The 27,454-nt window shown below is 38.1% G+C and overlaps 1 protein-coding gene across 1 annotated transcript in view; it reads left to right on the forward strand.

The window, feature by feature from the left end:
• Positions 1-24,172, forward strand: part of TLE1 (transducin like enhancer of split 1) — a 71,662-nt gene extending 47,490 nt beyond the window's left edge. Inside the window, exons 7-18 of the mRNA XM_009285258.2 lie at positions 1,196-1,312; positions 4,440-4,493; positions 6,030-6,182; positions 7,013-7,157; positions 7,875-8,065; positions 9,488-9,564; positions 17,912-18,161; positions 19,895-20,142; positions 22,114-22,261; positions 22,627-22,777; positions 23,224-23,300; positions 23,461-24,172. Coding sequence (XP_009283533.1) covers positions 1,196-1,312; positions 4,440-4,493; positions 6,030-6,182; positions 7,013-7,157; positions 7,875-8,065; positions 9,488-9,564; positions 17,912-18,161; positions 19,895-20,142; positions 22,114-22,261; positions 22,627-22,777; positions 23,224-23,300; positions 23,461-23,568 — 1,719 coding nt within the window. The 3' untranslated portion in view covers positions 23,569-24,172. The remainder of the gene's footprint in view (positions 1-1,195; positions 1,313-4,439; positions 4,494-6,029; positions 6,183-7,012; positions 7,158-7,874; positions 8,066-9,487; positions 9,565-17,911; positions 18,162-19,894; positions 20,143-22,113; positions 22,262-22,626; positions 22,778-23,223; positions 23,301-23,460) is intronic.
• Positions 24,173-27,454: the final 3,282 nt, after the last annotated feature.

Below are 27,454 nucleotides of genomic sequence, written 5' to 3' on the forward strand. Positions count from 1 at the left end.
GTATCTCTGACTCTTGGGTAGATCTAAGTATTTCTTTTGAGGGCTTACGCTTATAGTATATATGTCGGTATTAGGTTTTTCTCTTGTGAGAGATGCGTGTTTGTGTGTAAATACGTATTTACTTATATATTTATGTGAGCATATATTTATTTATGTAAGCATGTACTTGGCTCTTAGGAACTAGGCTTACCAGGTCTTTGTGAAAGGAGGTTTTTTTCTCAACTCATTCAGTATTGTTCACAGCATTAACACATCACTGAACAAATTGCCCTCTTGCATATGCTAATCCTGCACTTAAAAGAACTCTTTGTAACACGTTTTAATGCTTTAGCTGGAACGGAGATGGAGATGGGAATCGCAGGCATGTCAAATTGTCATGTGACTGAAAAATGTCTAAAATGCCTTTCTCTTTGGGTCAACAGTTTGTACTTAGCATAACTTAGCGTGAATGAAAGCAGTCCGTGTAGTTTGAGGGAAAGATTAGTCTTTGCTTTTGTCTTTTGTGTGTGTGTGTGTTGGCCTCAGTTTTTCAGATCAAGTCTGATTAAACAACACTTTAGACTTAATTTCACACTAGTAGTGAATGTTATGCTGGAAGTAAAAATATTTGATCTTTGTTTGCAATACATTTGTTGAAGGCATCCCGTTGGAGTTTACCGCAGCTAGTGAATGATTATTGCATAACCTTATTTGGTAAATATTTGTTATTTTAAGAGTTAAAGGCAAGTTGCCATATATCTCTCTATGCCTGCAGGTGTAGACATACCAAAGCCTCATCTGTTTATGATGGTCTAGAAGTAAGCAATCAATCAGATTATATTTAGTAAGTCTCTTTTATTATATGGGATCTGTATATTAAATAAATAAATAAATAAATCATTGTTACCTGAATCATGAATAAACAGCAAGCCTGCTTCTCCGAAACAATAAATTCAGTTGAATTAATTAGGTAAATAGATGGTGACTGACAAGTGAACTAAACTTTTGATAAGTTGAACAATGAAAAGCCAAGCTTCTTAGAATGCATGAAGCTGTACATGTTTGCCTGGTGGACTTTGAGTTGAATTAAATGGAATGAAAGACTATGTAGGTATCACATTTCTAAAGCATCTATCACATCCAATTTGAGTTTTTAAGCATATATGAAGGAATCTTGAAAGGAATTTTTGATTGACCTTGTTTTTTGTCTTTACAGAGTAATTCTCTGTTGGTCCCAGACAGTCTGCGAAGCACAGATAAACGCAGGAATGGCCCTGAATATACCAATGACATCAAAAAGAGAAAGGTGGATGATAAGGATTCCAGCCACTATGTAAGCAAATCTGTGTCAAAGAAATGATTAATTTATTTGCACATACTGAGCTTGTATGAGGAGTAAAAGATCTGTGAAGAACAAGGCAATGTGTTTCCTGTGGCTGATGTAGTACATGAATATATGTGCCGGAGAGACCATTATTCATGTTGTGGGAAGAGTAGTGACTCAATAGTTTGGGCTATTGTCAAGTAATACTCCTCAACAGGGAATAATGAGCCAGGAGTAGCTGTCTGGGATTCACAAGTGTTCTGGGACATTTCTCAGAGTTGGAGCAAGAGATCCTTTCTGGACTGCTCTAAAACCTGCAGGTTTGTTCGAAATGGAGGATTTTGTTGATTTGGAGGGTTTTAGTACACTTTTCTGATACTAGCTATTAACCACGTTGCGTAATAATTACCATTGCAAATTGCATATGGTTATGAGGCTGTACCAACTTCCTGAAGTTTGCTTTTGGTTGATATGGCAGTTTCAGCAGAAAGCAAATTGAAAAGAAGTTCGCTGTTTGTGTTCTGCATTTTTGACTAGCTTGCTTGTTCCTTGGTTTCAAAGAGACACTTCAGTACAACAGTGTGGCATACGTGAACCTCAAAAGGTACACATAGGCTTTCAACTTCAAGTCTAAAAGCTCAGCCAAATCACAGGATGATACTTGAACAGGCTTTAGAGACTAGGACTGGTGTGAAAGAGTACTGAAAAGCAGAACTTAAATCTAACAGAAGGTATTATTCTTTGACATAGCAATAATGTGGCAAACTATCTGGTTTATATGAATCCAGTCACTAATTACCTCCTGGTTACTGAAACCCAAGAGAAAATCAGGTGCCACTTGATTTCCTCAGTATTTGGTAGGGCAATTTCTCTCCACTTGGACCCAGAATATCTCTGAGCAGCTATTGGATATCCCTGGAGCCACTGACAGTAGATGAGGTTACTTTCCCCTTTCTGCACGTTGTGGTGTTGTAGTACTGTCACAGTTTTGCAAGTTGTATTTCCACCACTTTCTAATAACCTTGTTTTGATTACAGAAGGGTTTGGCAAACTTCCCCATGTTACTCCCTCAACTTTGAGGGTTTGATAGTCTATGGGCATTTTTCATTTTAAATATTTGAAGATTAAGGATTCTTAAGCTACATTTGATATAAAAATAAAGGAAGAAAAAGCTTAACTTCCTTGTTTTTCTTGTATTTCTACTGGAAAGAAATGGAAAGGATATTACTGCACTGTAGAAGCAGTTTGTTTTAATCCACATTTTAAATGTGTGGTTCTGTTTGCTGTTCACTTGAAATGGATTTTACAGATAAAGGCAGCATTAAAATAAAGAATTGAGCAAAACAAGGATATTTGAAAGTTCCAGATGTATTCTAGTCTGGAAGAAGATCTTTCTTTTTAAAGGTTCCCTGATTCTGCAAACACAGAGCTGCTGATTTCGAGCTCATTTTAGATGAGGCCCTTGTAGGGACAAGGAAGTACTCCTTTTGGCAGAAGGGAGATAAACGAGTTGTAGGAATTGTTGCTTTTGGAAATAAGATGCAAAATGCAATTTTTTTTTTTTCTTTTTGAATTCTGACTAATTTTCATATTAGGACCTGTATAGTTTCAACCTCTGGGTTTGTTAGTGAGGAGAATCTTCTGGTATTAATAGTACCTATAGGAGATGCCTTTGATAGTCCCAGTAAATTTCTGTTTCTCAAGATGACAAGTCAGTGGAGTGCACTTAATCATTGCTTGGCAGCTATTTTTGCCCTCCTCAAGGGAGGTATTTCTGGTGAACAATTGTCCCACCTACTGTGCTCCCACGTGCTCAAATGTGTTCTAACCTATTCTTGCCTTCTGGGTGCTTCATACTTTTCAAGAGGTGGCAGATAACCGTGGCTGAAGCTTTCCTGTTCCTTCTCCTTTTGCACCCTTTGGTTGGACAGCTTTTGAGTGGCAAGTAGAGCCACCATTCTGTCTTCACTGGCACTCCTGGGTCCCTAACATGTTTGCGGTATTTCTTGGAGCAATATTCAGCTGCTAAAGCAGAAGGGAAGGGTTGAAACTACCTGTTGGGGTTTATTGGTTTTTGTTTTGGGTTTTTTTTTTAAACATATATGGCCTGAAGTGAGAGGAAGGAACTGGTGTTTTACTTTCTGTCTGCCAGTGTTCAGTGTGATAGCCCAGACACTTTGAAAGCAAGAGGTGGGGACAGTTTGAGCAATCTTGTATGTCTGATTTGTTTGCCTAGAAACTTCTGAACTGAAAGTATTGTTATTGGAAATGTCAAACTTGCCCACACAAAAATTTTAAGTTTTATCACTCACTTGATTTTTTTGTTTGTTTTTGAGTCAAGACTCACCTTCTGGTTGAACCACCATGGTGCACTGCGGAAATCGCTAGACCACTGTGTATCGTAGAATGTGTCTATTGGGGCATCCCAGCACATTCTGGAGATAGGGACCAGGAGGCACTTGAGTAACAGCTATCGTGAGGCACTAGAGCAGCTCAGGTGAACACAGATTTATGTGAAACAGTCAAAATGCAGCTCGACAAGCCACAATAAATCATTTCCATTTAGGAATGTCAAAGTATTTTGGTTCTGTTAGGCAGAAATGTTGAAATGCCTTGGCATTCTGAAGCTTTTTCTTCCCCAGAACTTTCCATTTCAAAACTTTCCTTTCTGGAAAGGAAGAAAAATTGTCCTATCACTTTGAGGAAGTTGATTCATCAAACAAATGCCAAAAAGCTCCAGTTTTCTGAGATCTGTTGTTTTTTTAGGTATGCACAAGTAGTAATTTCCATAAGATTAACATGTAAGATTAGCATATGAACAGAATGAGTTTCTCTTTTAGGAGTAGTGATAACACTGATTATGATGGTAATAAGGAGGGATTTTGGACCATCTTGCACTGATGGTGAGACCACCACCTTTCAACTAGTTCTACCTTATTTGGGTTTTATTATTGAACCAGATATAAGGTGTTGTGTTCCTGTTTTCATTGTTTTCCCTATTGCTAATAAGTTAATGAAAGGCTGTTTGCTTTTTGTTTAGGAAAAACAAAAAATGTCTGAGTAGATGCGTAGTCTTTCTCTCTGGGCTCTTAATGTACTAATTGAAATGAACACTATATTTATTTATTTTTAATAGGACAGTGATGGGGACAAGAGTGACGATAACTTGGTTGTAGATGTATCCAATGAGGTAACTTTTTTCATTTTTGTAGTCTTGACATTTGCCCAAAGGTTAAAGGAAAAGTGCATTTAGATGTTAGAAGAAAAAGAATCCTTTGTGTGGATATGTTAAAATATTCACAACTTCTTTTTGTTAGTACTGCAGTTACTATGTCTTCCTCTGAGCTTTATCTGGTTGCCCTCTCGGCTCTTCCTTCTGCTGCTTTGTCCAGGTCTGTTCCCTCTGCAGTTTTGTTCTGACGCTTCACAGCTGCTCTGTAGTGGAGAGAGTTGTGGTGAGACGCAGGTGGAGGGCTGAGGTTTTCAAACTACTGTCTTCACATGAAAAAGGAAGACAATACCTAACCTTGTATTTAATAGTAGGAGTATTATTAAAAACATTTTTGGTACCTTAAAAATTACTAGTATTTTAATGTCCTGCGTTAAAGATGGCATTTTCCAGAAATGTTTGGGTTTTAGAATGAAGTCAGCTGAAGTCAGAATGAAGTCAGTTAGTTCACAAAATTTGCCAGAGGTTGTAGCCACTTTTTTTCTCCAAGGCAGAGATTTGGTAGTGGCATCAAGGTGAAGGGATGGGGCCCTCCCTTTTATTTGCCTTTTATTTCATACAACAAAGAGATTTAGGAAGCCTGAATATGGTTGCAAGGTTCTTCTGCTCTGTGAAAAGCACAGGGAGAAAAGCTGACAGAGAAGTGTCTTCAGCAGCTCCAAGCGCCCAAATTATGTCAGCCAAGTAGAAAAATGGGTATCCAGCTAGGGATTTTAGTAATCCTTTCAGAAGCCCTACTTACAATGAAACTGCTCAATAATCAATCAGTAGACTTAGTGCCCTCTTGTGAGGACTGCTTCCTCCCTGCTGCTGTTCTCATGAGCCAAAGGAGCATGGAGAACCTGCAGAGCTCTGATGGCATTGTAGCTTGCTGGGCTGGCTATTTCAGGTTAAAGTAAATGCAGAGAGTGCCTCTGGAAGAGAGAAAGATAATCACCTGAGAGGTGATTTCAGGTTTTCCTGTAGATTTAAGTAGCGAGGCAATTGCAGATGGTATTTAGAAAGAAGTGACAGATATTATGGCATATAAAGCATGCATATTTATCTCTTCTTCTGAAGATAAGATGAGCAAGGTTTGTATGGCCTAAAAGAGATTATTGAAATGTTTGTTGTCACTAACAGCGCGTGGAGAATGTACACGGAAAAAACAGTGTAAACTTCCTGCAGTAACTGTTGGTCTTTCTTGCTCTTATCATGTGTCATGCACGCTTGCCTTAGTTTGTACTTAGGTATGCTTAGATTGCAAGCTCTATGCTTGGAAACAGTTTATGATTTCATGTAGTGTAAAATAAAACCAGGTTGCTTACTATATGAACTTACTTATGTCTCTAAATTGATGAAGGGATTTCAGCTTTTTTTCTGTAGAGATAAGAAAATGTATTTGTCATTTGAACTTACTGCTTAAATTCTAGTTTTTTTCCCATAGACACCTTAGTGGTGTTTGTGTACCAACCCATGACACGGTTCTGTGCTGTTCTTCCCTTCCCATTGTTTTAGGATCCTTCTTCCCCAAGGGCAAGTCCCACTCATTCACCACGTGAAAACGGTATAGATAAAACCCGCCTGCTGAAGAAAGACGCCTCTAGCAGTCCAGCATCTACGGCCTCTTCAGGAAGTTCCACTTCCCTCAAATCCAAAGAAATGAGCCTGGTGGGTAGCAGTCTGTTGTCCAGATAAATGTTCTTCTTTCTTGTAAAGTCTAACTCTCCATTCTCCTGCAACTACTTGTGGCAGAAAGTACATGGCTTTAAACATTTGAAGCTGAAATTGCCTGTTTTTCCAGACCTTTATAATACTATCCAGCTTTCCTTCTCAGCAATATTTTCTGCTTCATTTTGATTTCTTGTATTTCCTACATTTCTGTCAAATTAATTGCAAATTTATTACAAAGTACAAGAGTCACTGAAGCATTGTTTATTTTTTCTTGAGCAATAGCTTATGGTTTAACATGGTCTGTATATAGTCACTAAGAAGTTCTCCAGGCTTTTGTTAAACTCTTCTAAATAAGCTGCTACTCTTTGAAAACTTTTCCTGCAGTATCACTAATAATTTGATCAGATTCTCTGTAGCTTTTGTGTCACACATTTTTGATACTATCGGCTATGGTGGTATTTTGTTTTTGTGCTTGGATTTGCTGTGTCCAATAATAATTGAGACAGTAATGATTTCAAGCTAAAATAATTTGGTGATGCATACTGTATTGTCCTGAAAAAAATTAGCTCAGGCATTTTTTTTTTCCGTGCCAATGGAAGAAGGAAAAATAACTTTCTATGTTTCTTTTCTTATTTGAATTTTGGCAGCAATCAAAAAGGTCAGCATTTCTCTCTCACAAGTTAATGTTGTCAGCATTGCGTGGATTTATGAAAATTGGCTGAGGGACTAGGTAGTAGGTGCCCAGCATCCCAGCTGCTGTTGTGATAAATTGTATAATATGGCCTGGATTAAAAATAATACTCATTTAATTTGTTTAATGATACCAGCATGAAAAAGCCAGCACGCCTGTTCTGAAATCCAGCACACCAACTCCTCGAAGTGATGTGCCAACCCCAGGCACTAGTGCAACTCCAGGACTTCGTCCAGGCCTTGGCAAGCCTCCAACAATGGACCCTCTGGTTAACCAAGCTGGTAATGCATTACCTCACATGTTTTTATGGTCTCAGAATTAATCTTTTTTTACGTATGTAGTTCTGTGCGAATGTTAACTAAATGTATTGCTTTGTTCTTGATATCAAGAGAGGGCTTGATGAGAAGCAGATGTTTGGATTATCAAGAGTTTGAATATCTTTCTATCTCTTATCCTTCTTTGTTTACTTTTGTCTTTATCTTTTTTGCAAATAATCCAGAGACTGAATGCAATAAAAAAAGACTTCTCAGAAGTTTCTGGTACTTACTCTGAATGCAATCTCTTTTCCAGCTCTTTGTCTGAGTCTGCTAATATTTGCTGCAGTGTAAATCTTGACAAATGCAGGGGGAAGTTTACTTTCACTATTCAGGCTGGTACAGCACAGTTGCTTCAGACATGAGCTGTGTAAACCATGTCTGTCAGCTTTACTGCTTAATTTGGCAAAGGAGAGATTAATGTAAACAGGGAAATATTACAGAAATGGAAATAGGTAATGCTAGAAGAGATTGTTTAGAAGTAATCAGCAAGTTCAGACTTCAGTAGATCTTATTTACACTGAGTGAAAAGATGTGGTGGTACTGATAAATTATGGCAATGTTTCTTGGCAGTCTGTGTATGTGAGAGGGGAAGGTTAGGTATTGTAGGGGGAAAAAAGGGCTGTTTTCTTCCCTGTATGTAGGAATATATAAATAAAACTACTTGATTTCATTATTCCGTAGCTGCAGGTTTGCGGACACCGTTGGCAGTACCAGGACCGTATCCTGCTCCATTTGGAATGGTACCTCATGCTGGCATGAATGGAGAGTTAACCAGTCCAGGGGCAGCCTATGCCAGTCTGCACAATATGTCACCCCAGATGAGTGCTGCTGCTGCTGCAGCTGCTGTGGTTGCCTATGGAAGATCTCCTATGGTAGGCCATACGTTGCATGCAATCTCAGTCGTGTGAGTTGTGGTTCACTGAGAAGAGCTACATGCTTCATTTAGCACTGTCGAATTCCCAAGTTATAACAGCGCCAGAGGCTTGACAGCCTCACTGTGTGTTTCACTTTGCTGCGTGGCTGGAGAAACAAATTTGCACCTTGAAAACAAAGAATATCTGTGTATTTATGTATGTGTCCTTTTTTCTTCACCTTCATCAGTGCTTTGACTGATTAATAAATTTTTAAAAATTATTTTATGCTTTAAATGAGAAGGTAGTTTTGGTAGCTACGAAGTATTTCATTGGTGCTGCGGACATCTGCTTTTTTCTTGCTGAACCAGATTTGTGTTCTGTACAGACATACCAAATTAATCTTGAAGCATGTAAAAGTCTTTTTATCTTCGTCTCTGTCCTTGTATTTTGTTTTTTGTGGAAATCAGCGTGAGAAGTTGGTCGGTAAATATCTTGGAGCTCTGTGATAAGGTGTGTTAAGAATAGTTGCTGTTGTGGGTATAGTAAGTAAATGGAGCATAGTAGTTACAGCTGCTGTTGAGCAGAATAACCTAGGGGCCTGATTCTGCAAACATGAGCTTGATGGCAATTTTATGCACAGACAAACTTACCTGCTTGTAAATTTGCAAGATCGGACTTAAGCTTGTCATCTTCTCATTATTGTAGATATGGCTACTTTTTTGAGCCTGGTAAACAGGGCTTTTATGTGAAAATGTGGAAATTCTGAATAGCATATGCATTCCTTAAAGCAATAATAATTTTAACTCAGGTATAGTGTTCAGAAGAAAAACTAAGTCTGCTTGGTCCAGAATTTCTGTTTGGATTATTTGATGTACATATTTATTCAGGATATAAAAGTTTAGTGGAATTGCAGTATTTAAAGAGAGCATAGTATATTTAAGCTGTAGACAAATTTGTCTGCACCCTGCGGTGTAGCTCTGTGAGAGATCTCTCAGCTGATGTGCCCACACAGTGCAGTGTGGAGCCATGCAGAGATTCTAGCTGGGGCCTAAATCTGCTTTCCAGCACCGCTCTGTGCCAGCATGGGTACGCGCTAGCTGTTGCAGAGCTAAAGAGCGCTGGTGTGGCTACATGCCCACACGCCACGGACTCTAATTCCAGGGCTAGCTCTGTGCTAACACAGGGGTAGCTGTGTTACGCTCAGTGGTGTGAATGCATGATATACACTGTTGGTTTTCTATTCGCATATGAATACTTCTAGCAGAAGCATGCCTAGGGAAAACGTCTTGTTTTTCCCTCGCTATGAAGGGACATGAACTTACCTAATACTGTGGGTAAAAGCCACATTTTGGTTAAATGCATAATACCTTGGGAGTGAAGAAAAGGGGCTTGCTGAATGAGAAATTGCAAGTGTGAGATTAATTCATTTTTCATTGTCAGGTTGGGTTTGATCCTCCTCCTCACATGAGAGTACCTGGAATCCCTCCAAATCTAGCAGGGATTCCTGGGGGAAAACCGTAAGTAACTTTTAACATTTTGGTAACATCTGCAATATCTAGAGAGAATAAAGTTATCTTGTGTCAGTGAACAAGAATTCCAAAGGGGGTAGTGTCCAGTTGTTCCCAAGAGATTGTTTTAGATTTCTCCTGGTGAGAGGTGCAGCATATAAATTCTCAAATGGTAGTTGTCATATCCCAAAACAGGTGTGCATATACCTATTTCCAGGGAAAAGCTGTTGAAGGTATACTTTAAGTTGTTTTATTTTCTCCTTTCTGAGGGAAGTGAAGGGGACTACAAACTGGTAGACAGTGGTAAAATGTGTAAGGTAATAACATACTGAAACTAAACTTCATACTATACTGAGCATAAATGTGTAGTGCAAACTCACAGACTTCTTGCCTGGCACCTGTATTATCAGGCATGAGAGTGCAACTGTTGATCACAGTGGGTATATGAAGCAGTTACTTTAGCAACTGATGCACACCTTGCGTAATGGAGCAAGCTCTTTAAAACGATTGTGTAAGCGTGCAGCTGGTGAGCAAAAGGATGATGAAGCAATTGTGCAGCAGGTTGTGCATAGATGTAGGATAACTTTCACAACAGGTTCTTTTTATTTAAAAGTTTTAATAATCGATGAAGAGGTGGTTAAATAAAATACTTCCGTGATGCTGTGGCTTATTGATGTTACAATAAAATAAATTCACCAAAACAGCATACATCAAATTTTTCAGTAATTTGGCTTTAGTAGACTGTTGAGACTGAGCTTATGCATCGGCAGTAGTCATGAGCATGTATGACCTCTTAAAAAATGTGATTATTTTTTAAGTATTTCTGGACAACTAGTCTATGCAGGTACAAACAGAGCACTCTCTCTTGGAGAGAGTGGGGCAGAGAGAATTATAACAGGTTTTTCGACACTGTTGGAACCTGTTCTTTGTCCCTTCATGCTTGGCATTCAGTCCTGTCTTCTTTCAACAGAAAGTTGCAGTTATGACTAGTTTCTCTCTATTTAGGTACTTACATAATTTTGAAACTCACTTAACACTTTGCACTTCTATGCTGGGTGTTCCTGTTACGTACTGTCATCTTTACCGATCTATCATGGTTTAATTTTTCCTTTTGCAGCTTCAGGGAAAATTCAGAAACTATAACTTTTAGGATACTGTCTAAGTTATAAGACACACTGTGGTGAAAGTTATATACACACATATTTCTGTTTGCCTTCATTTTGGACTCCTGTTAATAGCTAGTGATATATTGTAGTATCAGTCATGCAAACATCCTTAAAAGTACCCCAGATTACAGGCAAAAAAGTGTGTATTTTCTTCTACTTTTTTTCCATAACTGTAGGAGAGCAGCAGACTTAGATTAGGAAAGCCATCCTGAATGTGTTTTCATTGTTATCCACCATGCTTCTGAGAACAGACTTCGCTATCTGTTGGCAGTGTGAGAAACCTGTTAAATCTTGGATTTACTTAAAGAAAAGCTGGTGGTATGTTGACAAGATTGCCGAAGTGAGGGCTCAGTGAGTTGGTGTTATGTATCAGATGGTGGTGTATTTAAATTTAGTACAGTAAGGAACAGGATTTGTTCTCAAAACATTCTTTTATTAAGGGTCAGACTCATTCTTGCTGACTTCAGTAGAATTTGGCATACTTATATAAAATATTTTCAGAGAGCACATAATCCAGTGGCTCTAAGTTTTTACTTTTAAACACGGATACTTATAAGCTTTCAATGACTTATTCCATTAGTAATGCCTGGCAATATTTTAGATTACAAGCTATGAAAATCTATTTTTGTTCAGTCAGAAATTTTCTGTGGCTGAGTTCTAGTTGTTGCACTATTCAAGGCACAAAAGCGGTGCATGTATGGTGCTATATTTTGTATCCTGGTATTTCATAGCTAAATTACAGTCTGTGTGATTTTTTTTTTTTTTTTTAAATCTTTTTATTTATTTTTCTCAGCACTTTATTCACACTGCTTTGTAGATCGCCTACTTTGATACATACTCCCTACTCTCCACTTGATTTGATGTGTTCTGTAATGTTTCTTTGTGGTTGTGTTACTTGGAATGAGTCAGTCATTTCCTCTAAAGTGACTTCTTTGCTTATCTCTATTGTAAGTGAGACAAAGCTAAAATTCCTTAAACTGATCTGTTACCTTTCCATTGACAGGTTTAGAACGATCTCTTGTTTTAGTCTTGATTGGCTACGGCTAGCTAGATGCTGCCTGCTACCTGCAGCATCTTTGAGTACCTCTTACCTACATTAGGCAAGTCTCGTATATTTTCTGTACAACGTACATGGGTTATATAATCATGCAAACTAGTGGAGTACTCCTGGTTTATTTTCAAAATCTGCCTTTTCGTGGAGTGCAATTAAGGTGCCACATTGAATTTGTTTTATGAGATGTGGGGTTTTAGTCTGAGGCTTTTTGCAAGTGGTACAGAGAATTTTCAGATTGAACTATTGAATCCCCAGCCATATGTGTATGCTCCCGGCTGCACATTTTTATCAATGGTTATTCTGGGACTGTTTTTTTTAACCCAGCCCTGCTTTCAAGAGAAAATTAAGTTTCTTTCTTTCCAAAGGAATGACATTTCTCATAGCACCCAGTTTTCTTTAATCCCTGTGTATTCTGAGATTTGTTAATGACTAGCTTGTTAGAAAAATTAATAGCCTTTTAAGAACCCACTCCTACTTGTCTATCTGCTTTTACCAAGGGACTGTTGTCTGGAAAGCTTGTCTTTTGCTTGCCTTGTTTTGTAACCTGATTAAATGTAAGTCTTTACTACCATCTTTATGTGAATCTTTCAGTTTTGCTCTTTGCAGAGTCTAACCTTGTTAGCAGTGGTACAGATGTACTTGGGAAATTGGGTAGCAATCTAGAAAGTCAAAGTGTCTTCAGCAATTTCTTAATTGTACAAATAAGCTAGTCTTTGCATTTGGTAGCAGGCTGTGTGTTTGGTTTTTTTTTTTTAAATTATTTCCTATGAGGCTTTTCAGGTTTTTCGTATTATTTTGACATTTTGGTGTACACACATGTGATCTCATATTAGTTGTTTTCTCTCTTCAGCTAGTTGTAGTTCAGTAATTAATTTTATGGACAAGGACTTGATATCTATATGTGTGTATGAATGTGCATAAAATAAGTTTTCATAGACTTGGTTTCAAAGTTGATTCCCATCAGTAGATTATTCTTTTCTTAGCAGCTCTTCTGGTTTGTTGTTTTGTTGGGGTTTTTTTTTGGGGGGGAGGGGGGAGGGAGGTGGTTTTTTGTGGTGTCTGAGTCTTGCATGCTGTCTTTTTGGTATATTTAACTATGCCTTGGACAATAAGTTCTTGGTGTGTTGCTGTAATCACATTTTTTTGCTTTGCATAGCCTTTCTAGCAAGGTACTTATTTAGCTTTTAGTCTTCTATAGCTGCTAAATTAATGTTCTTGTGGATTTCTTCTTGATGTGAACCACACCTTCTAATAGTTGGATCGTGCACTGAACACAGATTTTCAAGCCCAGTGGTAAGATTTATGTCCACAACATTGCTTCCCTGGTGTCTAAAATTGTGAATTAATGGTAGCATTGAGGACAAATGTATTTCTTAGTATTTTTTTCAAATGTGGTTTTAATTGAAGCATGAGGTGTTAGACACAGACACCAGAAAAAGCTGAAAATACACGTTTATCTTTTTAGTAGGAAAGGGAAATTTCATGTGGTAAATGTTAACTTTCAACTTCTAGTTATAAGCTGACTTTTCTTTGTGTTTTTGGAAGGGAATAGTATACTGTTCTGGAATTGCTCAAGGCAAAAATTAAAAAGATTTCAGTTCTCCTGATCACTTGTTCAGTGAATGTATAATGAGGAATATTTTAAAGGAAGGTTAATTTTATTATATTCTAGAAACACAGGTTGGCCTCCCCCCCCCCCTTGTATCTCTGGATAGAATTATTTTATGACATGTATGAAGTTAAAGATTTTGTTATTCCTGTACAAATACCTTTATCCTTATTTCTTGGCATTTTGTCCTATGTAATGAAACACCATACTCAGATATTCACTGTTTGTTGTGGTAACTACAACTAAAATAAGCTGGAGTACAAAGAAGAGCTGAAAGTAAAATGCACTCATTGGTAGAAGGAACTGTCTGCTTTTGTGTTTTGCAGTTAGGGTATTTTTGTGCTAGTTAAAGAATTCTGTTTGAATTGGAGGGATGAAGTGGAAGCTTTTTTTTTTTTTGAAGCATGGTACTTTAAGTAGGCAGGAATTGCGTGCATTATATCAATGTGAATGTGAATACTTAGAGTAGCTGGCAGTTAGGTAGTTTAGTTGATTTGCCACGTTCTTGAGCGGTGAATTAATTATTCTGAACTCTCCTCAGCACGTCAGATGATACTTATTATATACTTATTTGATACTTATTTGGAAATTGGAGGGCCATAATTACCAGATTTAAGTTGAGAAACTGGGTTGTATTAGTATCACCTACTATGTTGTAACGTATAGGAACTCTGCATGTTCTCCGTGCTGCTTTGACACAGATGAGGAGAAGTCTTTGGATGCAATAGATCAGAAGACTATTTCTGTTATTCAGAGAGAAGATAATCATAAGTGACAGTATACTGTTTCTCAGAACTCTTTCCTAAATAAAAGGCATGCAAGTTTGTTTTGTAACTGTTCTTTTCATAATATACAATTAATTACAAGTGTATATTTACATATTAATTGATATGTACTTAGCTTGTTTTATGTTAAATTGTAATTACATTGTATAAGAATTTTTTCTTTGTTCACTTGGGTTGTTAGCCCAACATGAGGAAGGGCTGTCTTAATGCTAACAGTCACTTGACCAAAGATGGATAATCATGGAACCCAGTCATTTCATAGAGGCAGAATGCTGTGAGTGAGACAGAAATCCGTGATCGTCATGAAGCTGAACAGCAGTTTCTGGTGTACACTTGTCAGTTCTAAGAGATAATCGTAAAAGGACAAAAATGCACATTACATTTTTGCAGTGTTATGGAATTCAGATGTCAATAGCAATTTGTTGAGGAGAAAGATGGGGGGGCAAGGGGTGCCTGTCAAGAAATACCTTGAGCTTTAGAGAACTCAAGGATTTACCAAATTTTACTATTGACTCTTTTAAGGTTGGACAACCAAAATGCTTATCTGTTTTGAGAATTCAGGCCTGTGAATATATCTAGTGCATTAAAAATTGAGTCATTTCTTAATGGTATGTAAGTACACTACAGCTTTGTAGGTGTAGCACTGGAAGTACAGTCCTCCCCAGAAGTAGCAGAGTAGGCCCTCTATCATGGTGACCTGATGGAGAGGTAGCCAAGGACAACAGTGATTAAGCTGCAAATAGTCATTTGCACTGCTGTCTCCAGAACTGTGTTCTTCTGGAGACAGCAGCTTTCCTTGCCTAGGGAGTGTCAGTCTTGCAAATGATGCGAGTTTTTTCAAAGTAAAAGGTATATGTAATGAAAAGTTATACCATAATACCTAGTAGATACAAGTTACTAGACCACATAAGTGTGCTGACAGTAGTGATGTTAGCATGACATGCCACACATCTTCAAGAAAACAGGAACATTTACTTTTTTGTGTGCTTGTCTTGGCAGGGGCAGAGGGATTTGGCAATGTGTAGCCATTTCTTTACACAGTGGACTGCTGGTAACTTGCACTGTAGAAAAAGCTGTCTTGGCTTGTAAGAAACTGTCACTGGTCTGTTTGTTAGGCCCTCAAACTCAGTCATACTGAGTCCTGACCAACCAGTCTTGGAAGCAAATGGCTGCTCGTGATGACAAAAAAGAGAGACTACTCTTATGATCTGTATAACCGCACTTGAAACACGGGCATACTGGTAAAATTCAACATGATTAAAAGTACAGTGGGTAAGTCTCTGGTGTTTCAGAGCAGAAGAGTCATCGTAATTCTACAGTATGCATGAAGCATTTGAAAAATGTTCCTATTGTCTTCCTCCCACGCCATCTCAGCAAGATCTGAGAAGCTGTGTGTATGCACAGAAGCATTTCAAAACACTAATTATTTAGGTATCTTGAATTGAACAGAACATTTACGCTGTAACCTTCCATTAAAAAAAAAAATCATGTACAAGTAGATTATTCATCTTAAACATGCTGGAAAAAATTGCTTAATACTTGCTTAATTGTTTTTCTTCCGTCCATAATAAAAGCAAGGGCAGGCTGAGACTTCAAAGTTGTGCAGTTCTGTGTACTCTTCCTGCTAACAAATATTCTGCAACTGACTTTGATCTGGAGCCCAGGATGGGGCCCAGCTTTTCAGCTTCTTAAGTGCTACGACTCTTTAGTTGGCTTCTGTACCTGAACCGCAGGAGTTGTTCAGCCTCAAGCAGTCTTGTTGCCACTCCTCTTCTGCTTCATCTCCCATCCTGTGTCTCATCTGTTCAGTGAATAACTACTTTGGGACAGTCCTGTCTCTACTTCACAGAAATGATACAGATTTCTAGTTAAGCCTTTATCATTACTGTAATTCTTCATACAAAAAAAGAGAAGGGGTCCCATGGGAAGAAATACATTTGATATACTGTGCATCTTGTATACATGTAAGGGAATGAGCTTTGCACTTCCTTTCTTATTTTACATTTCCCATTCCTGACATTTCCATGACAAAAAAGATGTCATCTTCTGCACTCACTCATCCTCCATTTCTGTGTATTCTCTGAGCAGGCTTTCAACTCGCATGTCCAACCATGAAACACGAATGAGGTACAGGAATTGCATGTATACGCACTATTAATTTCTTCTTTGTTTAATAGTAGTTACTGTTAACCAGTTTTTACCCTTCCCTTCTGAGAAAACTGTGATATTGCATGGGGTGACTGTTTCCACTGTTACCTTCAGTATGAAAGAATTGTAGAGTTCCTTCACCTCTCCACTTCTCACTCTTTTTTAAAGGAGTAACTTCTGCTCTGCTCCTGGGCATATTCAGTTGCTTTGTGATGTCTGTTACAGATCCAGGCATCTTGCTTGTTCCTTCCTTTCAAACTGTGCAATACTTGGAAACATGCAATAAATTACTTTGAAAATACTAGCTCAGAGCTCAGAACAGAAGATCAAATTGAATTATCTATTGTTGGGTCCTTGGAAGAGGGATGCAATACTAATACTTGAGCTGCAGTGACTGAAGATTTCTGAGGAAGAAAGTACATTGGAAAAGAAAGGGCAATTCTGAACATGAGAATATATTAGAAAAATAAAGGTATCACTAGGGAGATGGTAGCTCATCAGTAAAAAAAAAGAGGATACTCATATCTCACCATTTTTTATCCACTTTGGCCTCTTGAAGAATGCTGTTAATGTAACAAGCAGCATCAAAAACAGGAGCTATGGATGTGCTTAAAACAGAAGAAGCAAAAAGGAGCTCACCAGTATAACAAAAAGCAGCCTTTTGCAGTAGTATTTTCATTATTATTTAAAACAAACAAAGAAACCCCCCTGCACCTGAAACCTTTATTAGCTGCTGTTTGTGCCCTGGTCCTTGAGTAGAGCTGACTTTAGACATTACAGTGAACATGAAGAAATAATTTTGTGTACTTTCCCCAAGGAGGAGCGTTTTTATTCAGTGCTGGGATTCACTTCCTCAACCCTCGGTTCCATATACTTGAAATCATGCACTGAATGCAAATAAAAGGTGTTACAGAAGTGCCAAAACTACCTGGGAAACTGAGCCTTTCAGCTTTTCCAAAATATTTATTCGAGAAAACATAATTATGAGAAGATGGTATCAGCTTTCTGATGAAAGGTGTGTGCAGCCACTCTGCGTGTTTCTATTTTTTGTTTAAAGCACTAGTTACCAGCTGGAAAGAGAGGCATGCGAGCACAGCTGGTGCTGATGTTAAAGATGAGGTGCAGAAATGGAGCAAAAGTTGAACTTTGGCTAGTGCTACTGCAAGGCAACAGGTGCAAGCCTCATGGAAGAAGGCTGAAAGAGTAGTGCCTGGTGAGGGATTGCTGCTGCAGGACTTGCAGTGCTGAGACTTGGAACTGCTGGCTAGAAACCAGGGGCTGAAAGATCTTTTGATTATCCAGGTGACTGAGGGATAGCAGCCATGACCTTGGTCGTAGAGTTAAGGGTAGAATTTAACATGCTTCCCCACTGCACAAATACTTTAGGTGAGGCAAGATGAAAATACCTATTGTGAATCCTTGCCTCCCTCTGAGGTTTCATGTGCCTGTATTACTTGGTACTGTAGCTCTGATTTTAATGAGAAAAAGATTAGCAAAGAAATCATATTAAAAACATCGTGTTTTTCTTGCGTTACAGGACTGTAACTGGCTGATTTTTTGTTTTGTCTTCTCTCTTCTTTCCCTTCCCCGAAAGAGCCTACTCCTTTCACGTTACTGCAGATGGTCAGATGCAGCCAGTTCCTTTCCCTCCTGATGCCCTCATCGGTCCAGGAATCCCTCGCCATGCCCGTCAGATCAACACTCTGAACCACGGGGAAGTTGTGTGTGCAGTTACCATCAGCAACCCCACGAGACACGTGTACACGGGTGGGAAGGGGTGCGTCAAAGTCTGGGACATCAGCCAGCCTGGCAACAAGAGCCCTGTCTCTCAGCTGGACTGCCTGGTAGGTGAACAGGGACTTGTGCACAAGCATAGCTTCTCCTTGGAGACTCAATAAGGAAATAGCTGTCCTTGTCTGGATTTTGTTCATATTACAAGGAAATAGCAGGCAGTTCTGTTTCCTGCTTTACGTATTTAGCTGTCTTTTTTTTTAAACACGTAACAGGTGGAGTTACAGAGAAGAGTGCTGGTTTGTGTAGGGATAACTATAATCACTAAGGGTCAAATAACAGATAAGATTTCTGAGTAGAGAGTATACCTGATTTTTTTTTCTCTCTTTTTTTTTTTTCCTTCTAGTCATGCTGATGATTTTTGTGCGTGAGTTTAAAGGAATGTAGGCTGGCTTATGCAGGGCTGCTCAGAACCTTACTAGGTGTTTCATTCACCAGGAGTGACAGACTTTTTTTTGTAAGAGGGTAGCAACCACATGCTATGCTTTTGTTGGTGATCCACAAGTTACACATTCTGGTTGGTTGTTTTCACATCTGCAGGATACAAAAGGGACTGAGTGCAGTAGTATAGGTAGCTGAAAAGCTAACTCCAAAAAGTTGACAGCTCAATTAAAGATGCTTCTCATATTAGAAGCAGCATAGATGTTTGTGAAATGTTAACTGAGAAGACTTAATGTTGTAAAGCACAGTAATATATATTCCGAATGAAAATAATTCTAGCGTTAATGTTGATCCAATTAAATGTGGTGGGTTTTTTTGTTTTGGTTTAGTTTGATTTTTTTAGCCTTTACCCGTTATTTACTGCTATGCTTATGTTAGTTGTCTGATAGTAAAAGTATGGTTGAATATGTATTCTGTTCTGTGGCAGGTATGTGTCTGCATGCACAATCCTAGCTGCCTTCATTTTAGTTATGGAGCAGTAATGGCTGACTGAGCCAGCATTTCCACTGCACTACTTACTGCTCCTTTGCTGTGAATAAAAAAAAAAAGAAGTAGTAGTAGGAATGCTGTTGACTACTTCTTGCAGTGTCTTTTTCTATGTTTTGAGTAACAGATCTTAACCCTCCATTTCCTAAAGAACTGTTACCATGTTAATTTGGCAGCTGTTATGGAGAAACGGACATCCAATACACTTACGGAGTCAAGCTTGTAATAAGTGAAGGTTGAAATGTTTTCCGCCTCTAAATCCCTTGTAGTACCTCTCGATCAGCAATGGTATCACAAAAGTGAAACTAATAATAGTATGGTAAGAATCATGTTGAACAACAAAGGACCAACATAAATCCAGGACCAGTATGGGAATACTTAATATTTTAACTTTAAAATGGTGAATGCAAAACAGTATTTGAAAGAAAACTCCAAAACCTGAAAGGCATGAGACTTGAACTGCATTTTCATACAGGGTTGCCTAAATGCCAAATGAAAGGCCATTTGCGTTAATATTTCTGTTGTTGGTGACCTTAGCTGATGGAGTGCACTGCAGAAGTGCAAGCTTACTTTGGCTCTGTTTTTGTCTAATGAGATGGAAAACTTAACCATTCTTCAGGTTTAAAACGGAGTAGATTGTGGCAACAGGATTCTGCAGTTTAATTTCTGCAGCTGCAGTCTCTGGTTAGTGATGAGAAGTAGGCGTTTGAAACCTTTTAGGATCTGCTGGTTCCTCTTCAGTACTTTGGTAATGGAAAAAATAGCATACTGTTTAAAACTTGGATGCAGTCAGAATCGTATTAGTGGTCATTACTGGCAGGCATGTATTAACATAACTGAGGTGATCTGTGTTGTACAGAACAGAGATAACTACATCCGCTCTTGTAAATTGCTGCCTGATGGATGCACCCTAATAGTTGGCGGGGAAGCCAGCACATTATCCATATGGGACCTGGCAGCACCAACTCCTCGTATAAAAGCAGAGCTGACATCCTCAGCACCTGCCTGCTACGCTCTGGCTATCAGCCCTGATTCCAAGGTGTGCTTTTCCTGCTGCAGTGATGGGAACATCGCAGTGTGGGATCTGCACAATCAGACGTTGGTCAGGTGAGTCATTACTTGTTTACAGAAAACTTTAATAGAAGTTACTCTTTGGACAGCTACATAAATATTTATCTCCCTGAATAGTGGTTCATGGCAGCAAAGTAAATAGTATTTCTTATCCAAAGAATGCAGTTTGCACCCGAGTTGGGCAGAAACTGGTTTTGGTAGCTTCAGCCTAGTCTTGGAAGATGCACTTTCAGGGCCTAAAGGGTTGGTCCATAGCCTGCTACAGTCAATGTAAAAGTTCCTGTTGGTTTTGGTTAGTTGGGTTTTGTCTGCAGTTTTCTACAAGTAGCATTTCTGCTGGTTTGTGATTGATGTAGACTTAACATGCCTTTTAGGGAACTCTTTGAGGTTTGTTCTTTTCCTTTGTCTTAAGCCTTGTTAAGTCATGAAGAGAATTTTCAGTTCTTATTTAGTGATGATAAGTAATAAAATTAATCTTACAAAAGCAGTTGAAAGTGTGGATCCCCTCAGTTATTTAGGGAAGCATAAAGGACCGATGACGTTTGGTCATTCATGAGAGAAGGTATTTGAGTTTGGGGGGGAATTTGATCTCTAAAGTTTTTCAAATGGGTTGCAAAGAATATAATGAATGGATTGCCATGTAAATTACTTCTGAAATCTTTTGTAAAACCTTTGGTTAATGAATATATTAGTAGAAGATTAAAGTGTCTGCCAGGTCAATATTCAGCATTAGTGCTATGACAGAGAAAGAAAGATAGGGCCATGTGTGAAATGGCTCGTAGCAACTAGCTGTGTAGTTTACTAGAAGATAAATTGTGGTTTATGCTTACCAAAGTAGTGGTGGCTTACAATATTATGAGATGAGAGAGCCTAAATTGGGAAAGGCCGTGATATTTTAAAAGTTCCGAACACGAACACTGAAGAATCTGCTTAGTCTGCTGTTTCAATTAAATTTCCTGTATGTCAATAATTAGCCTAAACTTATGTGCAGAGAGTCATCTTAATGTAAATGCAGATTTTACTTTCTGTTGAACTTCTAGGTCAACAAAGAAGATTTTAGTTATGTAAGATCTTCAGTCTGCCCTATGCATACTTAGTCTCTGTAAAGGTGCACTCTCTCCACCGATGACTGTTTTGTCTCTTGAATGTTTGCTGTAGGTGTTCCCACCACTTGCTGGCTGATCTTGCTAATTGATTATACGTGGAATTTTGAGACCAGAGCTACAAAACAAAATGTGCCGCGTGACCTATCTGTGGCAGCTCTTAGTGATTCATCCCCTCCATTCCCAAGCCAGTTGTCCCCCCCCCCCCCCGCCTCCACCTTTCACATTGAGGCATAGGACTTTCCTAAAGTTAATTGCTGATGAAAAATGCAGGAGCCTCGGAAGGCTTTTGCCAAAGGATTAAGGAAAACTTGAGATGACCTTCTGGTTGCTGAAAGCCGAGAATTACTAATGAGAAGATTTTAAAACAAACTGCACCATTTAAATTTTTGTGATCTCCTGCCACAGAGAATGCAACTTTGCTGACTCAGCAATGCTTGTGCTTAACTGTCTGGATCTCTATCTGGATCCCTTCCTATTAATATCTCTGCTTATTATTTATCATCTTGACTTGCAGCCAAAGAAAAATACAGAAGCTGTTTTCTGAAACTGGAGGAGTTTTGTTCCCCCAGCACTTGTTTTAATCTGAGTTGTCCTTAGTGCTTTCAACTATAGTTACTGTACTTTAATGTTCTCACAAGCTTTTTTTTCACTTTTCAAAACCCGATAGGAAATATGTGACTTTGTTCGGCTAGCCATGATGCAATTCATTTCTCTAGCACCTGGAAAATGTTTTTGTAATACTGTTGTATTTCATGCTGAGTAAGAGGGAGGGGCTGATTTTTGCCCATCAGCAGACACAGAAGAGATGACACACACATACAGCGTCCAAAACTAACACCACGACAGTGTTTACCTTGAGCTCTGGCAGGAAATCATTATTCAGTCTGGTTTGTTTTATCAGGCAATTCCAGGGCCACACAGATGGAGCCAGCTGTATTGACATTTCTAATGATGGTACCAAGCTCTGGACAGGAGGTTTGGATAACACTGTCAGATCCTGGGACTTGAGAGAGGGGAGACAGCTACAACAGCATGACTTCACATCACAGGTAACTGGATTTTCCTACAGCTTGGGGGAGGGGGAGTGCGGTGGGAGGGAAACATTTAGGATGAAAGCTGAGATTGAGCCCAGTGCAACTGGCAGATTGTTCCCTCTCTTCCTTTTGGCTGCTCACAACACAGTATTTTGGAGCTTTCATATGTTTAGCTTCCAGAACAAAATGATAGCCTGACACTACTCTATTTTCCTATTTTTCCAAGTTAATGGGTAACAACAGGAGTTATTTAGATGCTTGAATTTTGACCAGCAGTCTTGCTATTGAAGTATGTGAATTTTATTTGGTCCTTCTCTTTCTCCACCCCCACCCCTATCTGTAGGAAAAAATAAAAAGTGTAAACGTGGTTTAATTTTCAGATATTTTCCCTTGGTTATTGTCCTACTGGTGAATGGCTAGCTGTGGGAATGGAGAGCAGCAATGTAGAAGTGCTGCATGTAAATAAACCAGACAAGTATCAACTGCACCTTCATGAGAGTTGTGTATTGTCACTCAAGTTTGCTTACTGTGGTAAGTTGCCCTGAACACAGAATTGGAGGTCAGGGCTCTAGTTCATGCTTTGCTGTTTAGTTGTTACATAGTCATAGCTCATTTGATAATCAAAACTTACTTAGTATCTCAGTTTCTTAAGTTATGAATAAATATCTCTGCTTCATGAATTCAAACGTACTTATCTACAAACAACCATCCATTTGTCTAAAGGCTGCTGTGAGTGTTGATTTGTATGTAAAAAGCTATTTCTACTTACAGAGTCTAGGGATTTCCTAGTATGTAACACACTGCAAAAGCAGCAGTGTCCACATTGATTGTAAGCAAAAGTACTATGTTGATTAGTGGTGAGAGCTTTTATAATGGTAGTAATTAGTTAACAGATTTCATAGATGTGAATCGAAAATCCAAAATCTGTCAGATGTCTGTTTCATATGTTTTCATAGTCCTGCTGTTTTATATTCTAGGTAAATGGTTTGTGAGTACTGGGAAAGATAACCTTCTCAATGCATGGAGAACTCCTTACGGAGCCAGTATCTTCCAGGTGAGGATGATGATGCTTTTAAAGAAAAAACTAGAACACCCAGAGTCCCAAGAGTGGACTCAGATATCTTCACCTATGTGATCTACCCAAAATGGGATGCTGAGATGAGGGTAACAGACTTTTTTTTTAATTATGTAATATATTTCTATTTTTCTTCTAGTCCAAAGAATCTTCGTCAGTGCTTAGCTGTGACATCTCTGTGGATGATAAGTACATAGTCACTGGCTCTGGAGACAAAAAGGCTACAGTCTATGAAGTTATCTACTGAAAAATATGATGGGGATATAACTTTTAGAAGTTGAACTGGGCCAAAATTGTTCTTAATTGTAGAAATAGAAAGGTTTTGCCTTTTAAAAAGGAACAAAAGTATTGAGGTTCCAGACCTTGCCATGAAACTACTCCAATTTTGCAAAATAGAAGGCAACATCCAGCGACTAAATATTGGCTACGTGGACCAAACGGAACACAGAGGCAAGATGGACAGATGTAGCCTAGGTTTTTGACATAGTTTTTAAAAGCCGAGTCTACTGAAGAATGTTGGAGCCTTTTATTTTTTTCTTTCTTTGTGACCTCATGCAAATTGTTCTCATTGCCTGAATATGGGGGATAAATACCTTTCTGTTCCTTGCAGTTCAAGTTGCATTCTGTCCTGTGTAGAGCAGTGGTGTCTCAGATGAACTTGTTTCCTGGTTTTGCATCTTGTGATATGTTTTTGTATTTTTGTTGAAGGTCAAACATTTGTATAAATTGTAAATATATTTAGTTTATTACAGTAAAGGCTTTAGTACCAACAACCAGTCTTCCCCCCCTGCCCCCTCCCTGCCCACCCTGCTTATTTAAAATTAAAAACCTTTTGGGGATATAAGTACCTTTTTAGAAGCAAAAGCAAACACTATGTATAGTTTGAAAATGGTGTCTTATTCTTTATAACTCTTCCTAGATTCCTTTATCATACTTCAAAGTAGTTGTTTTGACATATTAGGGTATCAAGTCCAGTAGATACTGTCTTGTGCTACAGAAAACTTAAAAGGCAATTTTGTACTAATTATAGTGTAAATATAAAAATTGAACGTTTCATGAAGTTGTGCAGTTTATTTTAAGTTTATTCTGATGTCCCATGTATATGTTCTTTGGCAGATAGAGTAATATGTGCCTGATCATAACTCATTTGGTCATTTCTCTAGAAGAGGTGACTTCCCTCTCCTTTCTCCCCCAGCTGAACAGAATTCATGCGAGACTACATTTCAACTAAGTACATCAGAGCCTTTATTCATTAACTGAGGATGTCTGTGATTAAACAAAGCTAGATAAATTGCATCCTTCGCATTTTACAGAGAAGTGGTAGTTAATGACCATTTCCTTCTTAATGTCTTGTCTATACTTAGATACTCAGGTAAATTTAATTAAATTACCAAAAGTGTGAGTTTTACAGGGGATCACTTAAACAATGTTAAATACTTGCAGGGCTGCAAGTGAAGTGAATTAACGTAAACTAAGTTAAACTCGCTTCTTAATTTCTTGTGAGAATATTGACAAAGGAGGTAGTTAATGACCATTTCCTTCTTAATGTCTTGTCTATACTTAGATACTCAGGTAAATTTAATTAAATTACCAAAAGTGTGAGTTTTACAGGGGATCACTTAAACAATGTTAAATACTTGCAGGGCTGCAAGTGAAGTGAATTAACGTAAACTAAGTTAAACTCGCTTCTTAATTTCTTGTGAGAATATTGACAAAGGAATATTTTGATTTTTAACTAATCCACTGTACAAATTAATTAGAATTAATTTTCCTGAGTGTCCCACGTTACGCAGGCGTATAGGCTCTATGTATTCATACTGAGCAATCTTTGAGTCCTTTCCACTGTTGCATTAGTGTGTGACATCTGTGAAGAGCCATGCTAAGCAGCCAGTTACCAAAGCTATGCATCTTCACATCAAGTTTTCTTGGTGTACTCAAGAGAAATGGATGAGGAGAGAATGTGTACATTTTATTCTAAGTACGTTTTTTCAGATTAATGAGTTCTACCACTGTGTGCTAGACAAACCTAGCTATTGCACCAGTGAGGGCCATACATTTCCTACATTCTGTAATTTAATTAGAATTTCTGTGGCTAATGGAGAGTACAGATGAACAGAAGGATATCTTTGAACAAATAATTCAGATTACATAAAAACTGGCAGACAGGTTAAGACTCGTCTGTGAAGAGCTGCTTTCTCATTTGCTAGCATTTGACAATGTCCTATATCGCTGCTCTTTCAAAGACACGTAACTAGGAAGAAACAAGTTTGACTGACAGATGCATTGACTGGATAGGGAATTTCTCATCTGGGGGCAAATTTTCTCTCAATTTCCAGTCTGAAGAGACATCAGTTTGCTTTTCAATTTACATGACCGTTCTACTGAAACCATTTTATAGCATCTAGAATTGTAATAGCCTTAATACGTTAACTTTGCATTTGGAATGTAAAATATTAACCATTCAGGATAATCTGGTTTCCTAGACATTTAAAATTAGTGTTCTATCCATATGTATCTATACCTTTGTCTATTGCTGTGTTGTGAATATCTATCTGTATGAAAATGACAGACCAGCTTAGGTGGTGTTCATGTTCCTTTCACACATAGGCAAAAAGCGAGAATCATCAGGCTTTTCAAAGAAATAATTATATTTGCTATATTGAAATACTGTGAAGTGCTGTGCCATTCTAAAAAGGGAAAGTTTAAAAAAAGAGTATATACTAGGTTACTTGATTTTTATGCTGACCCTATTTTCATATTGAAGTTTTTCCGAATGTCTGACTCTGCCAACGATCATTGCATTTGTTTAGCAGCACTGGCAAATTTGCTGTAGTTAGGAACATTTGGATTTCTTCCAAACTACTATCACCTTGGCTTTTACTTTATAGGTGTTCTTTTGCCTTTCTTAAAAGTTGATGTCAGAGGAACCAAGAATGCAAGTATTCTAACACACTCATGTAACTTTAAAAAAAATATACACATTTATATAATGGATCTGCTATAAGCTGTGACATAGTGGTTGTTAGTAAGACCACATTCTTGGCAATCAGGATGTTCAAAATCATAGTGTCAGGAAAATCATGAAATACCTTGTCTTCTCTTGTTAGCTTCTAGAATGCACAGTGAGTCAGAGCAGTTATGGAATTGGACTTTATTTATGCAAGTGAATGAATTTAATAATATGTACTATAAGTTCCTTGGTTGTAATTAAGAAATTACTTCTTTTTTTCCCCAATCAGATCTACTTTAAGCCTTGGGTCTGAAAACTTGGGGACACATCATACAATAGTCCTCTCAATTTTTTGTTTCAGGTTTCACTTAAAATTTATGAAACTTTTTTTTTATTTGTCAAACAGTAAAGCCTATTCCACCAGCAGATGTAATTTTTAATGAAAAGATACATTTGGTGAAATCTTGGCATGCCTACTATGCTATTACCTACAAGATTTAAAACTTGTAGACCTTAAAACTTCTGTAAGTTCTTAGAGCCCTGTGTAAAGTAGTGGGTGGAAATAATTGCATATTGAATGAAGAAACAGACCAACCCAGACCAGCACTAACAGAAAAGGCACTAGGAAAAGCACATGGAAAAAAGAGGTACAGCAGTAACTATGATGTAGGTAATTACAAAAATATTTTTTTTTTTTGTCAATTTAATTACAATCCTAAAAGATTCCTTTGATTAGCCCCTTTCTGGGACAGTCTTTGTTTGCTGGGTGGCCCTCAGTATTCAGAGATGTCTGAATGCCAGTCTGGCAAACACTAGTGCCAGACAGAAGCAGGGAGTCCTTATGAATGATATATTGGATGTCAGTGCAAACAATAACTGATGAAGAGGAGATTTGTGGTGGTATCAATTCAACTGAAAAAAATCCTTTGCCAGCTCTAATATGTATATTTTGTGTATGTGCACTAGGCATAACCTTTTATAAATCAATTGTGTGGAAAATCATGATATTATTCCACACAATGCATTTGTCAGTGTGTCAGAGCACCTCTTTTCGTATAGTTCCAAGCAAAGGTAGTTCCCCATATCACCCCACAAGCCACTGGTCCTTGAGAGAGAATTTTCATCCGCGTTAATTCTTTTAAACTCACTTGGCATTTCAAAAGCTTTTGTTCTTTTAAAGGGA

This window comes from Aptenodytes forsteri, unplaced genomic scaffold, assembly GCF_000699145.1.
Source record: "Aptenodytes forsteri isolate BGI_AS27 unplaced genomic scaffold, ASM69914v1 Scaffold151, whole genome shotgun sequence".
In the NCBI taxonomy this organism is placed as follows: Eukaryota; Metazoa; Chordata; class Aves; order Sphenisciformes; family Spheniscidae; genus Aptenodytes; species Aptenodytes forsteri.